This window comes from Paroedura picta, chromosome 5, assembly GCF_049243985.1.
Source record: "Paroedura picta isolate Pp20150507F chromosome 5, Ppicta_v3.0, whole genome shotgun sequence".
Taxonomy (NCBI): domain Eukaryota; kingdom Metazoa; phylum Chordata; class Lepidosauria; order Squamata; family Gekkonidae; genus Paroedura; species Paroedura picta.
In genome coordinates, this window is record NC_135373.1 from 55,763,555 (window position 1) to 55,784,117 (window position 20,563).

At 40.6% G+C, this 20,563-nt stretch overlaps 2 protein-coding genes across 4 annotated transcripts in view; one reads left to right on the forward strand and one right to left on the reverse strand.

Annotated features, from left to right (window-relative positions):
• Positions 1–70: 70 nt before the first annotated feature.
• TMEM60 (transmembrane protein 60) lies at positions 71–5,896 on the forward strand. Of its 2 annotated transcripts, none has more exons than XM_077338055.1 (2): positions 71–419; positions 5,255–5,896. In XM_077338055.1, the coding sequence occupies exon 2, from the start codon at positions 5,301–5,303 to the stop codon at positions 5,703–5,705; it is 405 nt and encodes a 134-aa protein (XP_077194170.1). In that variant the 5' UTR covers positions 71–419; positions 5,255–5,300; the 3' UTR covers positions 5,706–5,896. The 2 variants fall into 2 exon arrangements, with proteins under 2 accessions (XP_077194170.1, XP_077194169.1); XM_077338054.1 differs by lacking the exon at positions 71–419 and adding an exon at positions 426–626.
• Positions 5,897–11,968: 6,072 nt separating this feature from the next.
• Positions 11,969–20,563, reverse strand: part of RSBN1L (round spermatid basic protein 1 like) — a 46,862-nt gene continuing 38,267 nt past the window's right edge. For both annotated transcript variants that reach the window (XM_077338057.1, XM_077338056.1), the window contains one exon: positions 11,969–20,515. In XM_077338057.1, the coding sequence (XP_077194172.1) occupies positions 19,892–20,515 (624 nt within the window). In that variant the 3' untranslated portion in view covers positions 11,969–19,891. The remainder of the gene's footprint in view (positions 20,516–20,563) is intronic.

Sequence of the window (20,563 nt, forward strand, 5' to 3'; positions counted from 1 at the left end):
GGCGCGCGGCGACCCAAAACAAAAAAATAAAACCGTTCGGCGTAAGTGCCTGGGTAGAGGACGGGCGGCGAGAGAAGGAGAGCGTTTAATCGACGAGGCTTTTGATTGGACGGCAATTCTACAGAAAGGCGGGATGGAACCCGGACAGTGCGAATGAAGAGAAGACATGGCAGCGGGGTGAAAGTTGATTGGTTGTAGCTGGCTCCAGAAAGGGACGGTTGATGGGCGTCTCTCCTCGTCAATGAGACAAGAGAAAGAACGGCGGGCAGGGCTTAAGAAGAAATACAGTTTCCCTGGCAATCAGGCGATTTCTGTAGAGCGAGGGCGAGCTGTCGGTCACAGTGGCAGAAGGCGGGATGTAGTGCAGTGAAGCCCAATGGAAGAGGAGTCATGGAGTGATAGACAGCTGCTCAGAACCGGTGGGCATCGTTGTAAAGAGAGTGACGTATATACCGGTCGTCGATCTGGCTCAGGCCTCTGTGCGCGGAGCTGTGGGCTGTTTTTTCTCCCGAAGTCGCGCGACAGTGGCCTTTGGGTGGCCTCGAGCGTCGGGCTGTGATGAGTTGGGACTCGGAGGATCCTTCCTAGGGCAGCCGTAGCTGCGAGGGCCGCCCGAAGCCTGCTTGGTGGGTAGTTCGTAGTCCTGGAGGGCGAAGGGCGAAGGGCTCGGGACTGCGGGCCCCTCTCATTTATGCCGCTTCTTGTGCGGTTCCGATCTCTTTGGGGCTCTTTTAAATAACGGATGAACATTTCTGGGGTCGGATTGTTAGGAATATTCCTAGTGATTGCAATTATCGCACCTTAAATGGTAGGCATGTTTAAAATGAGATTTGTCATAGTGATCTGGTTTGAAGTAGTCAGCTAGGAAATATGACTACTCTTTTTTGCTTTTCAAAATATGGTAAGCCTAATTTATTGCCTCCCCTCCCCCATCATTGGCACGTCCCAACAGGTGGTCTCTTTTCACGGGTCTGAGGGGTCCTGGTCCCAGTAAGTGAAAGGGAAGAATTGCTTTTGCGTGAAAATGCCCATCGGCCCAATATTTTAGGCTTGTAGTCTGCCCTCAATGGAGGAGGCATCTCCCAAACATATTCCCACAGTAAACCAGTCCCTTGAGGAGAAATGGTGTGTTATGCAACCTTTTGCCAGTATGCAGCTCCCAGATTTGGTCCCCAGAAACTGGTTCCAGGAAGGCAGTGTTCCATGCTGCTGGCTGAGATTTCTTTTGCACTCAGGGAGTAATAAGTTCAACTCCCTAGCATTACCCATTTAAGTATCAGCCAATGGATATGAAAGACCTCTGACCTTGATTAGGTTTGCCCACTTTGGGTGAGAAATTGCTCAAAGTTTAGAGATGGAGCCTGAGAAGGGACCTCATTGAACCCTTCAAAAGTAACCATTTTCTCCAGGTGAACTGTTCAGTTGTAATTCTAGGAGATGTCTAGGTACCCTTTCAGGTTGGCAACTCTAATCTTGATAGACCAGTAGCCTATTCATCAGGCTTCTCCCCCTGCCTCGAAATCCTGTCAGATTGTATTGCTTGTCAAATAGATATTTCATCGCAGATTTCCTGCACTTGGTACAAGTTTTCTCGAGTTTATAGTGACGAGAATATTAGAGTTTTATCATGAGAAAAGACTGGAAAACATACTTTGCAAATAGTCCTGAGTTCCTCTGCCATCCTTCTTTAATTTCTGAACATTTTGTAAAGGAAGCTTTTCAGTGAAGACCAATGTATTTGCCAAAGATCATCCATCAATGGACATGTTTGCATAAAACCAGTGTGATCTGAATAGCTGATTAAAACATCAGGCCCAAAATGCTGTCTTTTCTTATTAATCTGATGAAGGACAGAGAACTACCCACTTGGTCCAAGCCATTGCTTTTAAGCAAGTGAAAATTCTCCTCTCCCAACAAAAAGTTTTGTTAGTTTCTAAGATACTGAAACTTACAGAAATGTGAAGGTCTGGGCAGCAAATGGAATAATTTGGGAAGCAAGATATTTTTTTTCCCTGATTATTTTTTGTGATAGTTTTTTCAAAAAAAATGTTATAGCAGCAAGGGGAGGACAGCCTGAGAGATTTTCTCATTTAGAATGAGAACATGACTTCTTAAAGCAAGGGTTTCCTGCTCAGATATATAGTGTGAAAAAAGACTGAGGAACAATTGGAAAATTTGGGAGAGCGCTAGGGGAAAAAAGGCTTATACTTGAGTTTATACAACATTTTCAAGACTTGTTACTGTTAACATTGTTACTGTTTTTTGAACAGTTATGCTACAATTTTCAATGATGTACTTTTAAATAGTTCACTATTTACAATGTTATAAAGTTCAACAACATCCAAACATGCTGGAAGTTCTACACCCATTGTGACTCTCAAGAGAGTTTCTGTCCCAATAACACTTACTTTGGTTTTCTACCTTCAGCTTTATTTTTTCTTCTCAGGTGGCAAAAATTAAAGATATATGGTGCTAGGGTTGCGAGGTCCTCCTTGGTTACCAGTGGGAGATGGAGGTATAGGCTTGCCAGATCCAAGTTAGGAAATTCCTGAGGATTTAGGACTGGAGCCTGGGGAGGACAAGAACCTCAGATAGTTAGCGTCATAGTTTCCACCCTACAAACAATCCATTTTCTCCAGGAGAACTGATCTCTGTAATTTGGAGATGAACTGTAATTCTGAGGGATTCCCAGGCCCCATCTGGAAGCTGGCATCCCTATCATGTTACCATAGAGTGCAGCAATTTGCAACTCTCAATAATTGCATATACCAGCAATGTTTCCTATACAAAGGGAAGATAGTATAAATTGTATTTGCTGAATAAGTTATTAATAATATATTTTATGTTAAATCAGTAAAATAAATTTATGTTTGACAGGAAAGTAAATATATGTACATTAATTTTCCCTACAATTTTAATTTTTTTCCCTCATGACCTTCTGGAAATATTACATCTCTTATCAAGTTGAAATTGGCCTTTTATCCCTTTTTCCTATCAATGCTTCTTGATCTGCCTTGTCTACCCCCATGGCATAATTTATTCACTGGCAGTTTCTCATCTTCTTTCTTATCATACATCTTCCTAAATTGGTAGTAAGGGACGATAGCCTACATACAAATAGCATTTGTAAACCCTGATCAATCACTCTGACATGTGTGCAATCTTGAAGCAATTAGGAGTTCATTATTCCTAATGTGAGCAATGCATTCCAAAATTCTCCCCAACCACTGACGTAGAAAAGACAGGAAATTATACTAGGATAAGAGCTCACATGATAGAAGACAGGTGTCTATAATTCATGTCAATGTCTTGACTGTACTGTATATACTTATTGTTTCAAATGGCAGATCACTCATGGAATATTAAAATATAAGCAATTTTAATTACAATTAATTGTGTCATTTATAGCACATGGATCCAATGGCATTGTCAACAAAACCTTTGATTTATGCAAAAAAATTATTTGGAGTAAGTGGACTAGCCCTTTGGATTCTAGGTGCCTATGATATCATTTCCACTTGCAAATAAATTTGATCAAGATACAAATCTGGAGGAAAGAGGACATAATAGGAAAAACATTGGGCCTTAAAAGCAACGTGAAATATATAGTTACTCGTACCACTGCAGATAATTTGAATATGTTCTTGCAATATAATAATTTGATTATTCTAATTATGGTAGGGTACAAAAATTAAAATTGGAAAAGGTACAGTCGTGGTAGGCTGCAGTTTTATTCTTTTCCTGAGCAACAAGTCAAAAATCAGCTTATTAGTTTGAAATTCTTCATCACAAATGTGTAGCATCAATGGTTCTTAAATGTTCCTATGTGAACCTATAAGGTAAAGATAAAGGTATCCCCTGTGCAAGCACTGAGTCATGTCTGACCCTTGGGGTGATGCCAGCTGCTGGGATTGAACTCCCAGCCTCATGGGCAGACTGCATGTCTGCTGCCTTATCACTCTGCGCCACAAGAGGCTCTTATGTGAACCTATGGGGGGGGAAATAACCAATGGTAACAACTTAGACTGTGGCTTACTTCTAGTCCTTGAACATGGAGAACATATAGGAAGTACAATTTTATCCCCTTTCTTGCTGTAGCTTCCCAGCCTTACATAGCTAGTCCCCACAGCCCCAGGAATGTGAAAAAACACTTCATGCCTTCTGAGCACACGCACTGGTTATGGTTGGTTACAGCCTTTGTTTTCCAGTCCTCAGATTCATCCATCCTGGGACTAAGTATTGTACAGTTCCGAAGAAAGGCAACAAATTGACGGTGAAAAATGTTATAAGGGGAAAGTAGGTTGTCAGAACCTCTGGCAGAGTGAGTTCTTCCATCAGTCCTAGAAACAGGTCAAAAATGGGAGATTGGGAGAGCTATCAGATTTTCTGAGCATCTCCAGCTGTTTGGTGGCCTAGTTTGGATCAGGGAGGGGTGATTTAATTTTTCTGCTCCTGTATTGTTTTGCCTCTTGAAACTGTGAGTCTTTTCTTGAATTCCTCTTAGCCATGGCATAAGAGAAATAATGTCAATCTTTCCAAAGGCTAACAGTAATGGTTCAATTAGGCAAATCATGCACTGGTGGAAATATTAGCTCCCTGAAGCAGCTTGAAGATAAGGTCAGGATTCTGTTAGAGCTCTTCCAGCATCATTTGTTTTTCAGCCTTTACCTGGTGATAACCTCAGACTGAGCCTGGTATGGTATGTCAGTGATCTGTCACTAAGCTCTTGTCAGGTAGCAGATATTTTTTTTTACTGCAATGCTAGAAAGGTGACAGTTCACACAAGTAAGGCATGCTAGCAATTCAGGTGATAAAGCAATTCAGGTGATAATATGAATGCAGATTTTATGTAAGTGGCACAGAATTCCACTAGATGTTGTAGCATAGGTCAGGGATAGTCAACCTGGTTCTCCAGATGTTCATGGACTACAATTCCCATGAGCCCTTGACAGCAAATGCCGGCAGGGGCTCATGGGAATTGTAGTCTATGGACATCTGGAGGACCACAGGTTGACTACCCCTGACATTGGTCACATCATGCTTTCTAAACAGAGACCCCTCTAGCTTTCTTAATAAATAAAACATCCTATGTGCAAACCCATATAATTCCCAAATACCAAAATTTGTTCCCATAAGACTGCCTGCAGGAGAGAAACTTGCCTTGTTAGTTCAAAGACTTTTTGTAAGGCCTTTGAAGACCCCCTATTGCTGCTGGAGTATGCTGATATCCTCTTCCCTCCCTCTCTTTCCCTAGGGACCATCTTTTCTGCTGCTACCAACCACCTCCTAAAGCTGTTTAAATGAGAATGTCCTTGGCGCAGAGAGTGCTCCTCACATGGCTCTTCACATTACTGTTCCTGATCATGTTGGTGTTAAAGCTGGATGAAAAAGCCCCCTGGAGTTGGTTCCTAATATTTATCCCCATTTGGATTTTTGATACCATCCTGCTAGTTATGATCATTGTGAAAATGGCTGGCCGTTGCAAATCTGGCTATGACCCTCGTAATGGCTCCCAGAACCTTAAAAAGAAAGCATGGTACCTTACTGCAATGTTGCTTAAACTGGCCTTCTGCCTTGCTCTGTGTGCTAAATTGGAACAGTTCACAGTCATGAAACTCACTTATGTCTTCATTCCCCTGTGGGCCTTGCTTATTGGAGGGATGATTGAACTTGGATATAATATATTCTATGTCCGAAGAGACTAACTGCCTTTAGCTGTTCATCCGTCCGCATCACATTCCTGAGCCATGTTGGCTTGCTGCAAGCATACTGCTAATAAAAGAACTACAGACGCAGCCATATGTTAAAACTCATGCTGGTGCACTTTGCTTTTTGGAACACAGGTTTTCATGTACATATATTGTAAATAAAACAGTTCCATCATTTTCTAAGTATACTCTTGATCTTTGCTTTTGTGTATTTAATTGCCATCTGCACAGAGTTAGGACTTGCCATTGTACAGTAAGAAAATAGAATTATTAGAATTGTTTGTACAACCATCTCAGCCAATTCAATAGCAGTTTCTAGGCAGCAATTGGGGGGGGGGGAAGCGTCTCTTCTACACATATTCATCTCATGGATAATCAAGTTCTTCAGTGTGTGCTATATAGCAGTTAACCCCAACAGCTGGAGCATTATATATACAATTTAAAAGAAAAACATTCGTTGATAATCTTCCTTTCACAATTGAAATAGTATGTCTATCTGTTCAGCAAGTGAAACTGCATACTTTGATTAACATTTGTTAGGATAACATTGTCCTAAATGCTACTAGTTGGCTCTTCTTATTGGCACAAGCAGCTGTACTGGCATAAGTCTTTCTGTTGCATATAAAAGCAGGATAAGCAAAGAGAAAATGGTTACAGTAGATGCAGAGGCAACTTTGACCTGTTGCTCAGAGTGACACATAGCTCTCAACCTGTGATACGTGACAAAAGCAATTCTCTTGTAGGTGGGCTGAGCAGGGGGCAGATTCCTCCAAGTAGTAGAAAAGGAGATGAGAAGGAGCATCTGCATTCCATTCCCTGGACCCCTATTTAGTTTTAGGGAGTTGGTAAACACCCAACAGTGCAGAAGCCGATTGCCCACTTCCAGCATCCATCGGTGCTGGATCCCCAAAGTTGGATGAGGTGTGAAGTAGGTCCCTGTTAAAGTCTGAGAACCATTCAGTTAATATATTCAAACTCAAAAAATAAAGTGACAAGACTGTTCATCCATGCTGTTTAAAGAAAATTGTTTATACCTTCAATAAAGGCAAAAAGGTGGTTTGTAAGATCACTCATGACAGGTGCTTACATAGTCTAAATAGTCCTTGCCACATAAGCAAAACTTTGGGAGAACACTGAAGGGGTCTATTGGCAGATGTGTATCATATCTTCATAATCAAATGTGGCAAGAAAGCAAATAAGCAACAGAGCAAACACTAATATGCCCTATATACTTGTGTATAAGCCTAGTTTTTCAGCAACTTTTTTCACACTGAAAAAGCCCTCCTCAGCTTATACACAGGTATATATGGTGATTAAAATTAAAGCCTACTCCAGCCAATCATTGCATTGCCTTCTACAAATGCGTACTGCGAGGTGAGCTTGCTCTGGCAGCTTGTAGGGCATCAACAGTTTGACTGAGGGACTCTGTTCTTCTTTTCCTTTTACCTTCAATGGCAAAAGGAATTGCAATGCTGGATGGGAGAGCCTGTGATGATGGAGCATTTCCCACCCTCAGCTTTTATGCAAGTCAGTAAGTTTGCCCAGATTTTGTGGTGAAATTGGGTGCCTCGGCTTATATGCAGGTCGGCTTATATGCAAGTATATGCGGTAATAGGAATTTATAACTATGTATGGAGAGCCACCAAAAGGAAAACAACTAATTCAAAAATCAGTGAGATCTGGTTCAAGAACTGTCCTCTGTCTCACACACTGCAATGCATCTGATTTAGAGTTGACTACTTTGTCCATCCTTTGCTGTTTAGAATAACACAAACTTCTGGCTGCCAGAGTGATTTCACTATGTGAAATTGAAAAATCAGCTTGCAAACTGAAAGTGCTGCAATAGTCAAACTGCCTGCTATATGTAACTTTCCATCAGAAATGTGGCACATAAGGAATCTAAGGACAAGTAAATATTTTTGAGAATAGATAGTTTCAACTCTTTAATATGTCTTGTATACAATATACTTGAGTGCATATACTTCTGATTTCAAAGCCTCCAGGTATGCGGGACGGGAATGTGCGGCCAATTAAAACAGCCCTGTGGGGAATTTTAAATAAATGTTTATCTGTTTTTTATTATTGTTTTATTGTTTTAATTCTGTTGAATTATTTTATGTTGTTAACTGCCCTGAGCCAGCTTTAGGGGGGGCTGGTATATAAATTTAATAATAAATAAATGAATGATTGGCTGTGATGCAAGGGCTCTGCTCTGTTTAAATGCCCCCCCTCCCACCTTGGCAGACTGGCAGGGAGCATTTAAAGCAGGGGTAGTCAAACTGCGGCCCTCCAGATGTCCATGGGCTGCAATTCCCAGGAGCCCCTGCCAGTGAATGCTGGCAGGGGCTCCTGGGAATTGTAGTCCATGGACATCTGGAGGGCCGCAGTTTGACTACCCCTGCTTTAAAGGGACCGGGGCCCCACCTTACAGCCAATCATGCCAATTACAACAGCAATATCCCCCACTGGGAAAAAAGTATTCAGCAAAACCTGTAATTCTGTTTTAATATGAGTTTAAGATAAATCTCAAATATTATTAGGATGAAGTAATTTATATCCATGTTTGTATAATGTGTGTTTTTTTTAATCTTCAAAATCCATACTGAAAGAGTGATCCTGACTGGGATAATTTCCTCTACCTATATAATCTTGCAGCAAGCTCTTTCTGCTGATGAGACAAGACTGACTGGATTTTGAGATGCCCACAGGTGAGGCTCTTGTAAGTCCCTAAGAGATTTCTACTATATTCATTTGAAAATGTTTCTTCTAAAAATAAGCTGAGTCACTCCACTAGATCAACACCCTGTTGTTGGCCACCCAGAGGAACTGGTTGATCCCTGTATTAAACAGGATTCTGGACTAGATGTACCATTGGTCTGATGCAGCAGGGTTCCCAGTGTTCTTATCATGCCAAAATAATGTGGATATTTTCTTCCCTTTCCTTTTTTTTTCTTTTGCTTTTAAATTGTTGCATTCATTTAACTTATCTTGTAAACCATACTGTAAAATTATAGAATTGCTTTACTGAACTAAGAAACTTGTAAGTAGGTCTTTTCTCTCCTAGCTGGCTATTTTGTTTGAACGTTTACTTGTTTTCTTTTGTATGAATGTAATGAAATGATTATAGAATTCTTTCTAACACGTTTTCCATTTTAAAATATATATTTTACAAGTGTTTCTTGTCCTTGCCATATGGCTAATCTAGGAACAATAGAAGTATTCCTTTTATGTTAACTTTCTGATCTGATGTAACAGCCAACATACCATGACTATATTCCAAGTTTTGGCATGTTTTATGGGAATTTGCAATTAGAAAGCTATTACTCAAGATCTAGTCTGAATGTTCAATAATAAATGTCATAAATTTCAACTGAATTATTTGCAACATCCCGGAAGAGATTAAAAACTAATCTGCCAATTCTGATATCTTTCACTCTGATTTCACCGGGCAACAAGAAAAGAGAATGACTTAGCCCACATGTATCTGACAGAAATGCCTTACAACTAGAACACTCGCCCATTTTCCCTCTAACCTTGATAATTCCAATCAATATTTCTCTGCACTGCATTTTTATTCTCTGCTAATCGAAATCATTTCACCTGCTTTCGGAGGGCTTACTGAGCCTATATAAGCATGAGCTGCTTCATTTTCTGGCATTCTGATTTCCACCTGTTAAAATGGGGCAAAGGCTCAGAGAAGTGCCAGGGAGTAAACACAATTTGGAGATGCAAGAGATCAGTGGATAGGCAATCACATGTGAAACAGAACTGCCTATTCAGGATCTGAAATCTCTCTCATGTCTTTATGATTGTGTTTAAAAGCACTACAGGGAACAAGATTTAGGTCCCCTTTCCTGTGCACTCAGTTTTTTGTCAAAAAGACCCCCCCAACAAAACTTAGACAGAGAAGCCCCCCTTGAGAAAGGCAAAGATAAGCTCATTTGCAAGCCTATCAGCATGCCTGTGTCTACTATATTGTCTATATAAAATGAGTATATTTTCTCCTGCCTGCCTGAAATTTGAGAAGGGTGCACTGCACACCTTGATAATTTAATTTCGACTTGCAGTAGGGGAGTTAACCTTGGAAATGTGTTTCCTGTTGAAAACAAATGAGATTACTATTCAATACTACTAGCTTAATTGTATGATTAAATAATTTTACTGAAAGCTTATAAACAACATGCAACATGAATCCAACTTTTTTTTGTAAACACCCATATTGGGTTTTTTTTAATTCTAAAAGTATTAGCAGATCTTAAATTTTTCTGGGAACTGTCTATTGGTGATTTTTCAGAAGGGTTTGGGGTTATTTACAAAGTTACTGAGGGGCCAGACTAGGGACAAGAATTCCTGGGGCCTAAGTAAGCTGGAAGGCCCCTAAGACTGGCATTATACTGCAGTCACAGAATACCTTTACTTCTAATGTAAGTCTGTACTGCAGGCACTAGCAGTGCAGGAAAAGCAGAGTACAGAAAACAGTTGTTCTGACTCTGCTTTCCCTCTCACACAGGGTGGCCAAACTGGGGCTCATCAGATGTCAGTGGACTATCGTTCCAATTGATATCTGGACAGCCAGAGAGCTGTAAGGGGCTCATGGGAATTGTAGACCATGGGCATCAGAAGAGCCACAGTTTGGCCACCCATGCATGTTAATCTGCCTTAATGGTTATACATGGTGAACAGAAGTTAGAACTTAGCTTCCATTGCAGATAGCAGAGGGTGGGGGAGGTGTGGACATAACCTGGACCAGGATATTACAATTCCTTTCATTCCGGACCTATGATCATCCTGAAACTGGTGGCCAAATTTGAGATTCCTAGTTTTATTTTTCAATGAAGGGTGCCTGCCACGAATGGACAGATGGGCATGTGGGATTTTATCATTATGGATGCATAGTAACAGCTAGTCAAGTGATTTGTTTTGCTATATTTGGTTTGGATCATGGTAGGGGGACAGATAAAACCCTTGTTCAGGGGTCCATGGTGGCTCTTGGCCGCTCTGGTGATATTTAATGGACAAATTCTTTATCAAACAGTACAACAGCTCATGTCTAGCAGTTTCAACGTTATTCAATTGGCAAGGACAAATACACTGAATATAGGAGATACATGAGTATGCTTTTATCAGAAGAGCAGAACATAAAGGAGGCCAAAGTCAAGGCTGTTCAATATTTGAAGCATTCTAAGGCATAAAGCATTCTAAGGCCTTGACAAAAATTTTAACAGGGTTCCTTACTGGCAAATAGATTTGGGCCAACCCTCTATTGACTTGTAGGGCTATATAGCAAATTTCTCTATTTTTGCTTCCAGAAACAAGCATTCCTTCATCCAAAACAAAAATTGTCTGTAATAATGAAATTAATGCAATCAAAGTCCAGTCCTCCCCCCCCCCAGACACACACACTGCACTAACAGAAAAATCAGTCACAGTGCAGAAAAGCTGTTTCTGATTGCTGAATGTTAAATGTTAATTATAAACTGCGTTATCTGATACACGTTCCTATTGTTAAAAATGTTATTATATACTTGTCAAGATGTTTTATTGTATTGCACTGTATTATGAAAGTTTTAAATGTAAGCCACCCTGAGCCAAAAGGGAGGGTGGTATATAAATATAAATAAATAAAATATTAGACACCATAGTGCTGCTAATAAAATTCTGCCAAAAAATTGGACTCCCAAAGAAAGTCACCCTACTTTCCTTAAAGACCCTGCTGAAGTTTAGTACAACAGTGAGAGTTGCATAGCTAGAAGTCTGACAGATTGGAATATCAGAGGCTTCGGCCACACAGTATCTGAATAAGCTTTGCCCCAGCATAACAAGTTAAACATAAGGAATGGTCATCCAGCTGAGAGGACTTCATGCCATGATTGGCACCTTTAAAAAAAACTCTGCACTGGAACACCTGCAAAAATAATATCCTTCACTCAACACAGAAAAGTGAGCACGAAGACTAACAGTTGGATTTTATCGGTGAACAAGCTAAAATACAAGTAACAGAGCTTCAGAATGAAATGATCTCCACATCAGCAGAGACAGAACTGAAGGACAGGTACTCCCCACTGACCCTCTTGCTGAAAAATGGAGGGAAAGCATTGCAAAAGGCACTCATGCCCGGTACTCATGCACAGAGACTACGACAATGAACACGTATGCTCCCAGTGAAGTATATATGTTTTTAACTTTAACAACTTGCTTACATGTTACTTATATTTTATATGGTAGTCATTGTGCTGCTCAATATTTTTATTGCTCCACAAAACAGTTTGAATTACTTCAGAATCTTATACCAAGCCTACTAGAGTTTTCCAAATAAAATCACCACTAGCTTAAAATCAACCACTAATTGTTAGGCTACATAAGCATCTTGGTAAGTATCATACTTAAAGCATGACAAATGTTTTATATTCTCATGGGAAGCAAAAAGCCATCATCTTCCCAAGATGTCATTATATATATGACTACGTTCCAAAATAATAAAGTATTAAGGGAGCTCAACTACAATGTTTCAAGCTGTTGCTCAATAAACATTACCAGTTTTCAAACTCCTAAAACCATATTCAAAGCAATCCCACCCTATTCTGTACTTTCTTACAGATTTTTTGTACTAATGTTTCTCTCTCCCTTGTTTCCTCTAGTGAAAATATAGTTATTGGGGCTCTCTGGATCCTTCCACTGCCCCAGAGGGAGGCATACCACCCACTTTGGGAACCCCTATACTAGATACTAGTGTATCTCAGTCTGAAGAAACCATGGTTCTTTAACAATTTTGCTCCAATTCACTCATTGTAGAACTCCATTGTTATAGCCTTTGCTGATACACTGAGAGTGAAAAACATTTATTCACTGGAATAAAAAAATGTTAAAAACATTCTTCCCAAAATCCTTAAAGATTTACAGTTTTAAAGATTTACAATTTTACTAGCCTGTGCCATTTGTAATTCTCTTCAGCCCAGATTACTCACCATCACCGTTTACGTACTGGGAACATCACCGTTTACGTACTGCCCCAGCTCCCGTGCAGGAGCACAAATCAGGGGCGGATGAAATGCATCAGGCCAAATGCTCCCCCGTGTGGGTGCAGGAAGAGTGGGGTAACCAGCCATAACTAAAATTACAGCAACAGAAAACAGAACCTATCCCGGGCTATATTAAACAATTTCACAATGAATACAAATAAACATTTCTTATCTCTTCTTTTTTATATATATATATGTATATAAGCACAACCAGAACGGCCTCCAGATTGAACCGTTTTCAATTGGGTTTTCCTCAGTGGTTGTCAAGTTTTCCTTTTAAATTATATATATGTGGCCTTTGGCTCCCAGGTTTGGGGAGGTCTAGTCAAAAGACTCTAAAATGACTAAATGACTAAAATTACAGTCTGCAGCCCGGCATGAGACCTCCAGTGCGTAAACGGTCCATGTCAGTACTTAGGCCTATGAAACTGAAAGACAGTAACAAGGGTAGAATATGGTTCTAGAACAGCAGTTCTCAACCCTTTTCCCAGGGGTCGCCGAGGCTACCACCATACCACAGTGGCTGCCATGCCACCGCCACTGCTGTGGCGACACAAAGGGGGTCGCAGAATTAGGAATGTTGAGAACCACTGTTCTAGAAAAGCAAATGCACTTTTAATAGAATCAGAATGAAATGCTCAAAATGATTGCCTTCCAGATATGGCTGAGGAGGTGTGAGGTTTTTTGTATGTTTGCTTTTGAATAGCGAAGAATTTGAAGAGCCTCTTCTTTACAGTCATATGAGTATATTGACCAGCCAGATAAATGACTGGAACTAGCCTTGATGCAGATGATTAGAGAAAGCCACTAAGGTAGAACCTTACCATAGAATAAAATTTCCTATCTCTGTTCTACAACTGTTTAGCCTGGAAACACAGTATTTATTTCCCAGCATGCAACCTATTTAAAATCCTCTTTGGGTAAATGGGGGGGGGGGTTGGCATTGCTGACCATTTCAGAAGTCTTTACATAATGCTTTGGAAAGTACCTGTTGAAGACCACCTCGCAGTCCATGACTATGATGGTAACAACTGCAATAAAGCTACTTTTAGTACGTGTGTACATTCATGTTTTCTGGCCAAATAATTTAGTGCAATAGGAAACTAGTTTCAATGAAAACAAGAACATGTGACTGGTGAGCCCAGTCTACCCTCTAGAGAGGTGGCATTCTCATGCTGCCCAACTACCTACAGTTCATGTCTTTCTTACCGAAGGAACATAAACATGAAAGGGCAGGGCATTAAGTCTTAACGTGTCCGAGTCCTTTGAGCCATCACAGAAGAGCTGTTTTTTTTGGTATCTAACTTTTTACTACCTGAAGGAGTCTCTAAATTTCTTACAACTGCATATCCTCCTTCTCCCCATAACAGATATCCTATGAGGTAGGTAAAGCTGAGAGATCTAACACTGACTGACCCAAGGTCACCCACTATAAATATAGAGGGCTTAAAGATACAGCTGTGCTAGACTGCTTCTCTCTTACATGCTGGTTTGGCCAAGCTTTGATTCTACTCCAAAAGAAAGAGAGAATTTAAGTCAACCAGGACAGAACCAGTGGAATTTCTAAGAAATTAATAAATCTAGATGTTGATGGAATAAGAGTCTTCATGCACCTTTAAGACATATTTACTTTTGGCATGAATTTTTTAAGCCAAATACTACTTGAACAGATACAAGGACTGCCATATACAATTGACAGACGTATGAAGCCAAAAGCTATAAACAGCAGAAGAGCAAGGTAATTAAAAATAGCAAACCCACAATGTTCAGTCTGTCAGGATATAGCTGTATTACAATATTGTAGCATAGATGAAAGCAAGATCCTGCTGGAAGACTCACCAAATCCCCACATTCAACTTCTGCTTTTGTAATTTTAGTTATAGTCTGCCAACTGAATATAACATTTCATGCATCTGTTGGAAGTGCTCTCTGGCATAAAAAAGCTCATGCCATAATAAAGTGGTAAGGGGTTTGTAATGCCACAAGACTTCACTATTTTAGCTACTCCAGGCTGATATGACTACCTGCTGGAATTAGTCTGTTTCAGAAAAAATAGGAGGTAGAACAACAGCAATCAACTCTTAATAACAAACTTGACAAAAGTAAACAATTAAAATTGAGTTATAGCATTTGCTATTTATTTTTATTCGCTCTGATGTGCCAACTAGGCACTAAAGCAATATAACTAAAAAAGTGAGTTAAATAATGCTCATAATATTTTCCCATGAAATATACTAGTACGAACCCAAGTCTCCATCCAACCCCAGAACACATTTTCGTATTATGAAAAAACTTCCCAACTCTGGGAACTTGTGGGAGTACCAGATCAGTTAACACGTTTCATGAGATCTTGAATTACAGAGACTTGGAAATTATTTTGAAAATTTTTCTAGGGCCAGATGCAGATGAAATACAACTATAAACAGGTATCAAAACAGTAAGGTTCTAAGTAGAAGCAATACTAACACTGGTCACAGACTGTTCAAGGCTGAAGATAAACTGGACAGCATAGATTTTTGTTGTTTAGAACAGATTTAAACAGTTTGCTTACCTATAACTGGTACTCTTCTACGGGTCATCTGTACAGTCACACTGGTGAGATCTCAGAGTTAGCTTTTCTAGGTCCCAAAATGTGGACTACTAGACATAATTGAGATCATATCAGTGTGATATACCATGGCTATGAAGAACCACTGTGACAATTCTAGCATCAATGTACTGAAGTGAGCATGTACAAGTTCTAAGAATGCTCACTTGAAGCCAAGCTTCAAAGTCTGAAAGTATGACAGAAACCATATGGTATAAAATGCAAATGGCTGAGAGTCTTACTTGCTCTTTACTAAGCTGGGGAGTTTGGAAATTGTTTCCTCCTTCGCCATGGTGATTTGGAAGTGTAAGTGGCAGACCTTAAGCATCTGTTAGAAAAAAAAAACACTCTACACACCTAGTGACTACTTCTGTAACACAGATAGCTGGAGAAAAACAGCAAAGAGGGATCTGGGCTAAAAAGTCAGCTGAAGCTACAAATGGCAATAGCCAGTGGCAACCCACTGGGACCTCAAAAGCAAAGGATGCTCCAAGCTTCAAAAGAGCCCTTCAACTAATTGTTAGGACTCACCAAGGAATCCCTTTAAGTTTAATACTGGAGCATGATAAATTGATTTTTTATGTCTGATTCCAACCGATATGTCTCCAATAGAGTTGCTCTTCATGCACTTATAGCCAGGAAGATCAGAGCCAAAATGGTTATGTAAAAATGCTGCCCCTAAGGCATTTGGATTCTGCTTATTGTATTTTAATTTTTTTTTAATGTTATCCAATTTATTGTATTGTTACTATCCCACTGTGAAGGCCTTTGGCCAATGCAGTACAAGCTATCTAATTGTTAGGATTTGTCCTTTCAGGCCTCAAATTACTTTCCCACTCCACAGAGAATTTGAAAAGGAGTTCTGAAAGGGGTTTTTACAGTATTAGCAGGATGTTTATAAATGTATAAATCCTTACATTAAAAACTCACAGCTCCTGGTGTTAGGCAAGCTCTAGCAACTTTGGCATTGTAATTCCCCGCTGTCACGTCCCCTTCCCTGTGATTGTTTCATGTTGTAAGGCCTTTTTAGAATTACTCCATTTAAAAATGGAAGTTCAAGCTGCATGATTTAATGCTGCCCTCATGTCAAGAACTCCCTGGATATTTAAAACAAGGAAAATGTCAAAGCTAAACTTTCTGGTCATACCACTTTTCTCAGAGAGTTCCTGAGGTTAGGGCCCATTTCTCTAAAAGTTCTAATGTGATTTCTTATGATCTTAATGAGGACATTGTCTCAAATTCCAGTTCAGTGGACAACAAGAGGGAACAAAGTATCCCATGCTGTGTATATAAGCTAAGAGGCTGAGCAACATAATATACTAAATGTTAAAATGCAAATATTTATTACTTTTATTATTGTCCTCATCTTTAACCGCTCCTAGCGGAGCGGATTAAATAAAGCAGTAAGGGCCCCGAGGGCGGGCCCTGTCCGGGATGAGGAAGGGTGCCAATTGGCCCCATCCTCCGGACTGACAATTGGAGGGCCCAATCGGCAGGCGATTGTCAGTCCGCCGGCAAGGGACCAATTTTGAGCCGCGCACAGTGCGGCTCGCAATTGGCCCCTTGCCGGCGGACTGACTAAGCGCCTCCCGATCAGCCCCCCTTCGACATCGGCCACATCCGGCCCATCACCGCCATTTGCTGACTCGCCGCCGCGCGGGAAGCTTGCCACCCGTAAGCCCCACAGGAGCCGAGATCGCTGCGGCCGCAGCCTGCGCCCATCCCAAGAACCAGGACGCCTCGCTGCCACCCCGCAGAGGGCCTGGTCACGGCACCCGGCGGCGACCCGTACGAACACACGTGGCGACGGAGGCCGCGCCGCCCCCAACAAGCACCACTCACCCGCCCACCCACGCAGTGACGGGCTGCCAGAGCCGTGGAGCCAGCTGCCCCCACCACCCCGCCCGCGACAAGACATCGCCTGCCGCCCCACGCGGCCATGAGCGGCCTGCAGCAGATGCTGCAGGAGTGGCTACAGGGGCACCTGCGGGAGCGTCGGAGCCGCCACTGGAGCCGCCACAATTATGATGCCCTTTACTACCTTGCCGGTAGGCTCCGGAACGGGGGGGAAGGTGTGGGTGCTGGCGGCTCGCAGGCCGCCCCACGGCACGACTCCATGGCGCCCCTGGGAGACGGAGAGCCGTTCCCCCGAACTCATGAGCCCTGCTAGCGCCCGCTGTATTTGGATTACAGCGGGCTTGATTACTAGTATACATATAAGACACATGAAAATGCAGTCAGGCTAAGAGGATAATAATGTGGGAAATTTGGAAAATAAATATTTTGTACAGGGAGCTCCTAAAGAGATATATCTGGAGACATTTTATACTAGCAGAAGCCTCTTCTTTGAATTCCTTTTACCATCTTACAGTACTTAGTGCAACATTTAGATATCAGGCCAGTGAGGAAGACTGTAAGAGGGACTGAAACGCACTTGGCCCTTGGTGTAGGGGACAGGAAGACCTGGAGGATCATTGTCCATGGGGTCGCGATCGGTCGGACATGACTTCGTACCTAACAACAACACTAGGTCACTTTATCCATGTGTCAATATGTATTGGATCTGGGCAACAGTGTATAATTAATATTAATATTTTTAAAATTCTAAATGTGCACATGAATAGTCATAAATATTTGCGTTTTAACATTTAGTATATTCTTTTACTCAACCTCTAAGGTACTAAGCTGAAATTCTAGTTGGCCTTATCAAAGAGGTAATTTATTACGTAACAGGAGCTTCTTTTTTAGCCTTAGCATACTGAGTGACAGAATGCTGCCACAATTCTTTACACATTCAGCAGTCAGCATTTGAGTGTAATGGCACCTTTAAAACCAACTAAGTTGAATAAAAATTAGCTGGTCTTAAAGGTGTCATTGGGCTCAAACTTTGTTCTGCTTCTTCAGACCAACAGGGCTACCCACTTGAATCTAATTCAGCAGTGAATGACATGGTGCTTGTTTGTGTTCAGTTATTGACTATCGACCAGAATTTCACTGTAGGAAATACTATTAAGACTGCCGTGTTGATGTGTTTTAATGTAACTGACTGTTCTGTTAACTCCTTTTCAAACTATGATCTGGCTTGGCAGGAATGGACACCATCTTCTCTCAGTGTAGACAACCAGCCACTAATCCGCCCCCCCCCCCAAATATCATGAGCTATTCATGGAGGAAAATACATTAAACTCTCCAATACGGCACTTAATACCCAACTGCACTTCAGTACATAACTAATTCAAAACACCTCCCCGAAGCAGTTATCCACAACTGCTGGAAAATATGCTTAGCAATAATCATATATGATTTTGTCCTAAGGACCTCAAAGAGCCATTTTTGGACATCACAGAAAACTTGAAAATAGGCATTTAGCAAAAGAATAAAGCCTGACCAGATTTGCCCGCTGGTGGAGTTCACAACGAAGTGGCCTGCCTTCTATTTTTGGACCCCTTTCTCAACAGTTTGGCAGTTCTCTCATATGCCTAGTGTTCTGACTGAAAAATAACACAATGTCCAAAACTACACACAGTGTTTGCAAGGAGCCTTTTCCATTATACCAAAACATTCCAACAGTTGTAATTTTTTTTTCAAATTTTCTTTGACCAGCTACCCAGTTTCCTGTATGTAGAAGACCAAGAAGAAATAAGTTAGAAGCAAGGTGGTGTGCACTTTTTGAAACTTAGCACAACACCCAGGCTGATAGAATTGCAAAAGATTGCTGTAACTAATGATTGTTTGGCTCAAAAACACAAAACAATTAAAATATAACACAATTGTCAATGGAAGATATGGCAAAAAATGTTTTACACATGTTTATCCACTACATGAACTGTTCGTCCAAATTAATGTTAAAATACTCAAGTATCCATAATGGGATTCTGTAAAAAAAAATTCAACAGCAACACCATGTGTGTGCAAAGATTACTCTATGTTTGTATCTGATTATTGTCCTTAGATGAAGGATTTATGCGATCTGAACCAGAGTATGTATCTGATTATTGTCATTTCACACGAGAACATGTTTGTGCAAGAGTAAGCATTAAGCAAAAAACAAAACAGAACAAAAACACAAAATCCCTTGGCTGATTATTTTTAGGGACCCAAAAATAAAACCATTATTGTTATTATGAACCTTTATTAAGTGGCTCACATTTCAATATAAATCACACTAAAAAGATCTTTTTAAGAAAAAAAAGCTATTTACACTACAGTGCTGACACATTAAAAAGAAAAAAAATTGGTATAAATAAGCTCTATGGAAAAGCCTGGAATTGTCAAAAAGAATTCTGGCTCATCATACAAAAAATATATGTTAAATGTCAGCTCTACTCTAAAACCTAAAACTCATATTTAAAGACTTCTTTATGGTACACCTGCAGTGTTTACAGTGCATCTGGCCCTAAGTGCTTTGATACTTTCACAGTTATGGACAGGCACTGAGGAATGTTACAAAGCTACATAAACTATTTTCTGTAACAGATGTGAGGGCAAGTAACAAACTTACCTCACAGAATTTAAGCATCTTTACATTATTATGTCATTATGTTTTAAAAGCAATTTACAAATATATACAAACAATTTCAACACAAAAAGTCCTCTTCTCTCTTGCCATGCAGACTTGAATATGCCAGACTGCTTTGTCTTGTGTCCTCCAGATTCATGCGATCCTCCAGGCACAAGCTGTCCTGCAAGTCTTTGTCATCAGGTTCAAATTCTGAGTCTGTTTCAGACTGAGCATGACCCAGCTTTGCATTAACATTATGATATTCCATGGCATTTGTCTTTTCAGGAAGATTAACTTTAATTGGCTCCTCTTTAATCCAGTGAGATGCAGCAGAGTCAGGATGTGTGCATGAAAATTCCTGCTTTACATATTTAGAGTGCAGATTGCCTAAAAATTTGGTGTCTTCGGAGGAATTTTTGTTTTCTCCATGGATTCCACTGTCAGTCTGAAGGCCCAGCATCGAAGATGAGGGCTCTGTTGGTGGGCTTTTCTCATGGATGTTTTTATGTTCTCCCTCTGAATGGTACAATTTGAGTCGAACATGCCAAGCTAAACTGCACACAGCTGAAACTGTCTTAAACTGATGGACAACATTCCTTGGAATAAAATAAATATCATTATCATACAACTGTATTCTGGCATACCTAATGCCTTCCCTTCGTAATTGGTTAAGTTTTGCATCATCCACCCATTGGACACACTAGGGAAAAAGAAAAGAAAAGAACTGTCAAGAATTAGAAAATAATTT